Source organism: Lonchura striata, chromosome 2, assembly GCF_046129695.1.
Source record: "Lonchura striata isolate bLonStr1 chromosome 2, bLonStr1.mat, whole genome shotgun sequence".
NCBI classification, from domain to species: Eukaryota; Metazoa; Chordata; class Aves; order Passeriformes; family Estrildidae; genus Lonchura; species Lonchura striata.
The window spans coordinates 19,569,315-19,578,638 of record NC_134604.1 but is presented as its reverse complement, the minus strand read 5'-3'; the positions used below and the strand labels follow the sequence as shown (position 1 = coordinate 19,578,638).

The 9,324-nt window shown below is 43.4% G+C and overlaps 1 protein-coding gene across 2 annotated transcripts in view; it reads right to left on the bottom strand.

Annotated features, from left to right (window-relative positions):
- Positions 1-457: 457 nt before the first annotated feature.
- The window catches only part of URB1 (URB1 ribosome biogenesis factor), a 48,736-nt gene continuing 39,869 nt past the window's right edge, over positions 458-9,324 (bottom strand). For both annotated transcript variants that reach the window (XM_021548579.3, XM_021548581.3), the window contains 5 exons: positions 8,673-8,782; positions 7,899-8,075; positions 7,330-7,571; positions 5,733-6,332; positions 458-5,144 (listed from right to left, as the gene is read on the bottom strand). In XM_021548579.3, coding sequence (XP_021404254.2) covers positions 4,933-5,144; positions 5,733-6,332; positions 7,330-7,571; positions 7,899-8,075; positions 8,673-8,782 — 1,341 coding nt within the window. In that variant the 3' untranslated portion in view covers positions 458-4,932. The remainder of the gene's footprint in view (positions 5,145-5,732; positions 6,333-7,329; positions 7,572-7,898; positions 8,076-8,672; positions 8,783-9,324) is intronic.

Genomic DNA, 9,324 nt, shown 5'->3' with positions numbered 1-9,324 from the left:
CCTAACCCTAAAACTAACCTTAACCCTAACCGCACTGTAAGCCTAGCCCTAACCCTAACCATAAAACTAACCCTAAATGCAAACCTAACCCTAATGCTAACCCTAATGCTAAAACTAACCCTAACCCAAACCCTAACACTTAATCCTAACCCTAGCCTCTTACCCTAAACCTAACTTTAACCTTAACCCTAACCCTAACTCTAAACCCTAAACTGAATCCTAATCCTAACCCTAACTGTAACCCAAGCCCTTACCCTGATCCTAACCCTAATTCTAACCCTAACCCTAACCTGTCGTGGTGCCTTCCCAAAGTCTCCAGCAGCCCAGTACCTTTGGCACTGCAAGTAGCAAGGGCCACGTTAATATGCCACTGCGGGCAAGAACTATGGTCTGTGGGCCCGAAGCTGCCAGACAGGATGAGGCGCATGACGACAATGACTAAAGAGAGGAGTGGTCCTTTCGGGGGTATCCATGTTCTGAGTTTATTACAAGTCTGAGGAGACAACTGTAGCTCAGAGGGAAGATATGCCCCAAAAGGCACCAAGCACTGTATGCACAGCCTTTTATATGGGAGATGTAACAAGAGGAGGGAACAACAGTCAACCAAAGGGTAACAACTGCGGGTGTCAACCAAGGTGACAAGCAGAGAAAACATCTAATGGGGTGAAAGGGAGGAAGGGGACCCCAAGGACCAGCCTATCAACTGAGGCCCCGGGTAGAACTTTCTAGGTAAAAGGGAGGGGCCTCAGAGTAACAGACAGGCCCCAGGGAGGGGTCAGGGGAGTGACACAGCATAAATTAACGAATTGGGTAGAGGGAGGGATGACTGGAAGACAGAGGGGGGAGGAGAAGGGAGGCCAGATCATTTACCATGAGGGGGGAATGGGAGCAACCATAAGGGAGGGAAACATGAAACACACCACAACACTAACACTAACCCAAACCTGACCCCTAACTGCAAACCCTAAACCAAACCCTAACCCTAAACATAACAGTAAAATTAAAACAAACGCTAGCCCTAGCACTAACCCCAAGACTAAACCGAATGTTAACGCTATCCTTAGTCCCAACCATAACCCAAAGCCTAGCACTAACGCCACCCATAAGCATAAACCTAATCCTAACCATAACCCTAACCGTAACACTAAACCTAACGCTATCCCCAACCCTAACACAAACCCTAAATCTTAAACCAAACCCCAAACCTAACCCTAAGCCCTAACCTTAACACAAATCCTAATAACCCAAATGCTAAACCTAAATTTAACCCTAAACATAGCCCTAGACCTAACCTCAACCCTAACCCTAACAATAACCCTAACCCCATCCCTAACCATAAACATAACCCTAACCCTAAGCCTAACCCTACAACTAACCCTAACCCTCACCCTAAATCTAACACTAACACTATTCTTAATCCAAAACCAAACCCTAACCATAAACCTAACATGCTAGCCCAAACCCCAACACTTACCCTAACCCAAAAATTAACCCTAACCGTAACCCTAATCTTAACCCTAACACTTAACCTTAAACCCTAACCCTAACATTAAACCTGGCCCTTACACTGACACTAACCCTAAAACTCACCCTAAGGCTAAATTTATTCTTAATCAAAAACAAAAGATTAAAACTAACACTAGGCCTAAACCTAACCCTACCATTAACCCTAAACCTATTCTTAATGCAACATCTAATGCTAACCCAAACCTAACGTTAACCCTAAACCTAATCCTAACCCTATCCCTAAACGTAATTCTAACCCTAAGCATAACCGTATCCTTAGCCCTAACCCTCACCCCAAACCTAACACTAAACCTAACCCTAACCCTAATGCTAAACCTAACCCTAGCCTTAGTCCCAAAACAAAACCCAACCCTAACCTGAACCGGAAACCGGTATTCAATCCAAAACCTAACCCCAACCAAAACCCTAACACCAACCCTAATCCTAATCCTAACTCTAAACCAAACCCTAATCCTAACCCCAAACCTAACACTAACCCTAACCCCAACCCAAACACTTAATCTTAGACCCAAAATAAACCCCAACCCTAACCATAACCCTAACCCTAACACTAAAACTAAACCTAATCCTAACAGCAACCCTAACTCTGTAACCCTAACCCTAATCCTAAACCTAAGGCTCCACCTAACTCTAAGCCTTACCCTATACCAAATCCACATAACCCTAACCCAAATCCTAAACGTAACCCTAACCCAACCCTAACCCTAACACTTACCCTAAGCCTAACCTGAAAACTAACTTTAACACTAACCCTAAAACCTAACCCTAACGCCAAACCTAACCCTAAAACTAACATGAACCCTAACCCTAATACTAAAACTAAGATGAACGCTAACCCTTACCCTAAACCTAACACTAACCCTAACCCAAACCTAACCCCAACCCAAGACCAAACACAAACCCTTACCCCAAACCTAACCCTCTCACCCTAACCCTAAGTCTAAAACAAAACCTAGCCTAAGAGTAACACTAAGACTAAAGCTCAGCCTAAAACTAAGGCTAACACAAAACCTGACTCTAAAATTAATCCTAAACCTAACCCTAATCCTAATCCTAGCCCTAACCCTAAATCTAAACCTAACCCTAAACCTAAAACTATCTGTAACTGGAATCCTAATCCTAAACCAAACCCTAAACCTGAACCTAAACCAAACACTAACCCTAACCCTAAAGCCAACTCAATTCCTGACCGAAAACCAAAACCTAACCCTAAGCCCAATCCTAACTTTAGCCCTAACCCTAAACCTAACCTTAACCTAAACCTAAAACTAAACCTAACCTTAATCCTAACCCTAACCCTAAACCTAAACCTATCACTAACCCTACTCCTAACCAAAAGTTGAACTGTATGCCTGGGCCTAAGCCTAAGCCTAAACCTAACCCTAAACCTAAGTCCAAACCTATCCGTTACCGAAAACCTAACCCTAACCCCAACCCTAAACCTAAATCTAAGGCACACCCTGAGCCAATCCCTAATCCTAACAGCCAGCGTAAACCTAAGCCTAACCCTATTCTTATTTTAAAACCTAACCCTAACCTTAAACCTAAACCAAACCCTAAAACTAAACCTGAACGTAATCCTAACCCTTCCCTAAAACGAAAACTAAAGCTTATCCTAACCCTAACCCTAAAACTAAACTAAATTCCGTCTCATCGGTGGGAAACAAACTTGGGGAGAGAATGAATGGCCTGCTGAAAAGATCATTGAATATTATGGTTCTGCCACATGGCCTTAGGATGAGTCATGGGGACAGCGGACCCCCATCTATTTGCTAAACCACCTAAATAAGACTGCAGGCTGTGGCGGAGATTGTATGCAATCACACTTCAGATGCTCTTGAATTATTATCCAGGCAATACTCTCAAATGAGGGCTTTTGTGTATCAAAACAAAATTGATTACTTACTAGCCCTTGATTACTTACTAGCTGGAGAAGGAGGTGCGTGTGGAAAATTTAATGAATCTCAGTGCTGTGTGGAAATAGATGATTACGGGGAAACCATTAGAGAGAGATCTGGCCACAGAAATTAAACGGATAGCCCATGTTCCAGTGCAAAAGTGGAACTCACTTCTCCAGGCATTGTGGTGGGATCATTTGTTTGATGGGGCTTGGTGGAAAAAAGCAATTTTCTTCATTTTATGTTCAGTAGCAGGAGTCATATTCCTACCCTGTCTCATCCCCTGTTTTATAAGACTCATCCATTTGGTGGTACAAGGGATGCAAATAGCAGCCTTACCCACAGATCTGGAAGCCGCCCTAGGGAAAACAAATTAGGTACCAAGAATAATGACACTGGGAGAAGAAATTCCTCACAGCAGGGTGGCTGAGGCTCTGGCAAAGTTCAAAGGACAAATAAAGGGAAAAGAAAAAAAGTACAGTTTACCAGGAAATTCCAGATGTAGACTAGAATGGGGAAAATTAATGAAAGGGGAATATAATGTTTTTTTCCAATAAAGAAATCCTGAGAGTCAGTAGGGGTAGAAACTAGGGCACGAATTAATGGGTTAATATCGAAGGTGGGGGATTGTTATGTGTAGTAAACATAATTTGTGCCATTCCTTGTATAAAATATGTAATATTGGATACTTTGTTAACAGCAGGGAAAAGGAACAGTGCACAGAGGAGGGAGAGAAGGGGAACAGAACGGAGTAGCAGGGTAGGGACAGGACAGGAAAGACGCGGGTTTGGGGAGGAGACGAAAATGGGGGAGATGGGTTTTTGTCACACATTGCAGCAGCAGCGACATGGATCAGGGCTTTTTTGGGGGGTTTTTTGTTTTGTTGGGGTGTTTGGTTTTTTTTGTTTGTTGGTTTTTTGGTTTTTTGGGGTTTTTTTATTTATTTATTTTTTATTTAGGAAAAGGGTAATAAAAATAAACCAGGTCTGACATAAATGTCTTTAAAAGCCATTAAAACTTTTTAAACCCAAGAAAACTGTCCTGTATTCTATTCATACTGGTTTTGGTATCATGAAATCAAGCAGGCTCTCCAAGAAACAGTAAATCATGGTGACTAAACCTCTGTCTCCTGGTTCTTTGCATTACATCCCAGTGTAGGAAGCTCTGCAGCCATTTTTTCCCATCCTGTATTAGAGAGAGCATGGATATTAAGGGCACACACAGGCACAAAAAGTCTTTCTGGTTCTTCAAAAATACAAAAATGCCTGCAATAAAAATTACATAATTGTAATAACATTACATATTCTCCCTCAATCTGTTCAAGAAAAGGCAAATTGAAGCTTTCATGTCCCACTGAGAGACATTGAATCAAATCTTCCCCGAGTTTGAACCCAGTAATAAAATACGGATTTTTTTGACCAAGTAGGTCTATATGAGAACAGCTCAGGAGGCTCTCACAGCTCACAGTGATGAGGACGGAACACAGAAAAATGTTAAAGGTGAAGTGTTAGTCCCCTGAATTAATGCCCTGATGGAGCCAAATTTTTTTGCAAAGAGACATAACAGTTTCTTCCCCTTGTTTCCAAGTGTCTGAGTCATCCTGTAATTCATAATCTCCACTAGTGCAGATCAATCTGACATGGGTAAGTAACATATCCGGCTCCTGTGCTCCAAGCCACATGTCTCCAATGTAAATGGAAGTCAGGAATACAGAAACAGCTGCGGAAGAAAGAGGAGAGAAAAATCAGAACAGATATGTTTCTATTTCCCCACAGGATTACCAAGCCAAGCTGCTTGGTACCTCCAGGACTATGCTTTAAAAGAGTCCCCTAACTTTTCCTAGCTGGAAAATCTGGAGTGGCTTTGTGCATGCAAAGCCAATGATCCTACTCACAAGAAGGAACAAACCTGTTTCCTGTTAAATAAAGCAGCTGGAAATCTGACATGTCAGATGCTCCCACTGACCAGTAATAGGGAACAGCATCCAGGCCCACGTGAAGCTGGGTTTTTGCAAACTATTCCCCCTCTTGGATTTATATATCTTTTACACCTTTTATTCCATTTTAATCCCCGAAAGGGAAGTTTCTTAGAGGGAGTGTTGTAGTGTCAGAAAACCTCACAGTGTGACCATGCTCTGTGCTGCCCACCCTTGCCCCCATCCTGCCAAAGACACAGCTTCTGCTTTGGGAAGCCACAAGCCTGGGTGGATATGGGAGAGCTGATTTAATGGATTTTAAAAGCCATGGAATCTCCTAGTTTCCCCCACCACTGCCTCGTAACATGAGTGATAAGAACAAGACAAGTCACCTGTCTTGTCCGCATCCTCTTCCACTATTGCTGATAGACAAAGAGATTTCACAAGCTCATGGAAGCTGCTGGTCAAGCCCTGCTCTTCCATCAGCTGCAGCATGATGGAACTGAGCCCACCGAGCTGCCTGGAGAGCCCAGCTGAGGTGCTGCTCTCCTGGCAAAGCCGGGTGTAAAGCTTGAAGAGGCTGTTCCTCAGTGCCTCATCCCTGAGCATCTCGCGCACAGCCGCCGGGTGTGGTAGGACACAGTTCCGCAGCCACCTCAGCACTGGTGACACATCCTGCTCCCTCAGGGAACTCTGCCCAGTCAGGGACCTCACCAGCCACTTAGTGACAACGTGAATGGATGCACAGGTGACAGCCACTGCCTCACCCCCCCGTTCACCAGCTCTGAGGGTCTCCCCTCCCTGTGTGGAGGGTGGTACTGGAAAAACAGGGTCCCAGTGGGCAAATATGGAATTCAGATGTTCTCTGCATTTCTCCAGCTCAGACACTTCCACGTCTGCAGCAGTGTCATCTTCTTCCCTCCCATTCTTTTTCCGAGTGTGATGATACACACAAGATGAGGCTTGATGTTTGTTCTTGTCTTTAATATTTTCTGTAAGAAGATAACCACCATCAAAACAAACATCAGATACTCCAAAGGATTTTCCTAGAACAAAATTGTGCAAGCAAGGTGCTCTCCTGTGTAGATTCAGTTGTTAAAATGGCAAGTTCCAGCCTTGTTTAGTAGCTTCATGGAGCCTGCACTGTTCAAAGGGGCTCCGGGAGCTCCCAGGGATACCAGGCTGGAACCTTGTTCCAAACTGGACCGCTCAGCCTGGGGATGAGAGAAACTCCTGAAGCCTGGAGCAACACAATCCACACATGCACTAAGTTACATCACTCCACAAACCCTCTTCACATCTTTCTGAGGAGTTTTAAAGGGCGAAAAAACTTTAGAAAAGCTAAAGCTTTTACAGAATCCCTAAATACATGACACTTTCTTAACTGATGCAGAACATTTAAACAAACCTACAGAAGCTTTAATGTGCACCAAAAGCAGCTGCTGCTGCAGGAAACCAGCGCTGTTTTAAGACCTCCCACTCCCAAGTTCCTTGCACTTTTTGTTCACAAAGAGAACAAGAGAAGTCACACAAGTCCTGGGTTTTTTTCCTTTCTTTAAAACTGGTGACAACAAGAGACACCAACTATTAACTTTTGCCTGCTTTACTTATTGTTTTTACTTAAACATCTCTTTCAGATCCCCATTCACAGCTTTGAGCACAAAGCCTCCAGGCACTGCTTCTTCTCTTAAGATTCATTAAAAATACCCTTTTTCGAAGCCTGACTCAAGATTTGCCACTAAGTTTCATTTGAAAGCTTTTTCCCTTCATAAACATTGTTTCTCCAAAGCTTCCAAATTGTGTTAAGGTTCAAAGTCACCACAAGGAAGATCTGAATAATGCCTTTCTATTTCCTTTCCTCCTCCCTCAAGGTCCATCAGTCTGACAGCAGGTATTAGTACTACTTCCAGAGAAGTTTGCCTCATTTGAACTGCTGGCCTGCAACAGCTGCAACAAAATACACCTTCCTTGAAGTATTTCAGCACTTACTGAGCAATTCTTTCTTTTGGTCCTTCTGAGCCAGGGCCTGCAGGTCCTCCTGCAGCTGCAGGTCTTGGCTGACAAGGCTCCACTTGTGTAGCAGCAGCAGCAGCTCCCTGCTGGAGAGGATGCTGTCGTTGACCATGAAACGCCTCCTCTCCCTAAAAGCCTCCACAACAACAGCACGGTATTCCAGCACAGAGCTGAGGGTGCTGAACAACTCACTCAGCTTGGCCAGATCTCCATTAGTCCTGGTAAAGGAAAACACAAGTGCCATGCATGCAAATCCATCACTACAGCTCTTAATCCCTAGTGTCAGAATGGCCAGGAATTAGGGACAAAGGACTTGACAGCAACTGTGCATCACATTTTACTTTATTCCCAATGTATTCAGACACCTAAATCCTCCTGTCAAAGAAATCCCATCCAAATTCACTACTCAACACACAAACTAAAGGTGAAAAAAGCCATCCATCTAGCAGAGATAAAGAAAGCCTCCTGGCCTTAATAACGTTCAAACTGGACAGATGATGAAATGCAAACCAACTAAAAAAAAAAAACAAAACAAAAGGACTTACCGAATATGTTTGGTTAATGTGACCAAAACACACAAAAATTCATTTACAAGCTGAATAGGAAGAAGTTTCCTATTCTCCTGGGATTGATTCTTGTCTTCTCTCTTGTCTCCTAAATTTGTTAGCCATAGAGTATGGAGTAAAGAAATAATTTTATTTATCACCTTGTTCTCCAGAAACCTGAAAAACAAAACAAAATGAAAAACAAAACAAAACAATAAAGAAAATAAAACAAAAATAAAAGGAAAAAAGAAAACTACATTTGAAAGGCAGATCCTCACCAGCAGCTGGTCCATCTCCTAGAGGAGACCATATTCGAGTGCACTTTTGGTGCACTTGCCTGAACCTGTCAGGGCACTCTATGTTAGCAGAAGAGATTTTTTGTGACGGAGAGGCAAGGGGAAGATAAATGTTCTAAACAGCTCAAATCCATTACTGTGCCAGTTCCTGTGCAACAGGTCCTGTGACAGGATGGGAACTGAGAGTGCTTGAAATTTAAAAGGTAAAGACACCAGCACAAGGTGTCATTTTGCTTTTTCAAGGAAGTGATTTCAAAATCACAAAGCCTCCCCACCATCATCCCTTGTAACACAACCTGAAAGCATCTTGATTCTGTTTTCAAAAACACAAGAGACACCTTAGAGTTCCGCAAGTTCTGCCAGGGCAGCCCTCGGTGCCCCTGTCTCCATGTCTGTCACCCTTGCTTTCATCCTCAGCCACAGAATTCTACTGTGGACAGAAAAATTGTTCCCATTTCTCCTGTACTTCTCTGGTTACCTTTTCTCTAAGCTGTGCAGGACCCACGTGAGGAGGCTGTGATCCTGTATCAGCTCAAAGGCAGCTCTGGTGACACAGGCAGCACTTTGTAATATCTCCAGAATACAACTCTGAAACAGAAAATGCAACTTGTTCTTTTACACCCAAGATCTAATTATCTAATTTAAAATCAGCAATTTGGCTGGTATCTGATCAACTTCCAGGTAAAATGAACACCACCTGTTCTCAGGAGCTCCAGAGAAGGAAAGACATTCTCCCTTCAACGCTTCATACTACCGGTGCTGCTCTTACAAGAAGTATTCAGGTAGCAAGACAATTTTCTCTTTTTGTCCAAGGTTTTGATACTTGAAATACTCAGGGTGGATGCTCCCAAACCTGAGAGCTCCTGGCATGTGAGTTTCCCTCCTGCTGAAGCACTATTCAGGTAACAAATGTGCTGGCTGGGGAATAGAGACCCCAAAAAGAAAAGGCCCTGATTGCAGAAGCAAAACCACAGCACCCATGTGAGGCTCCATGATGGCAGGAACCTGTTCTGGTTTCAGGGGATAAAGATGGGACTGGTTTAGACACAAGCAATTATTTCCCCACACACACATACACAAAACCAACAAGTTACAGATTTTCAAGCGGACCAAGGCAGAGTCAGCTGTTT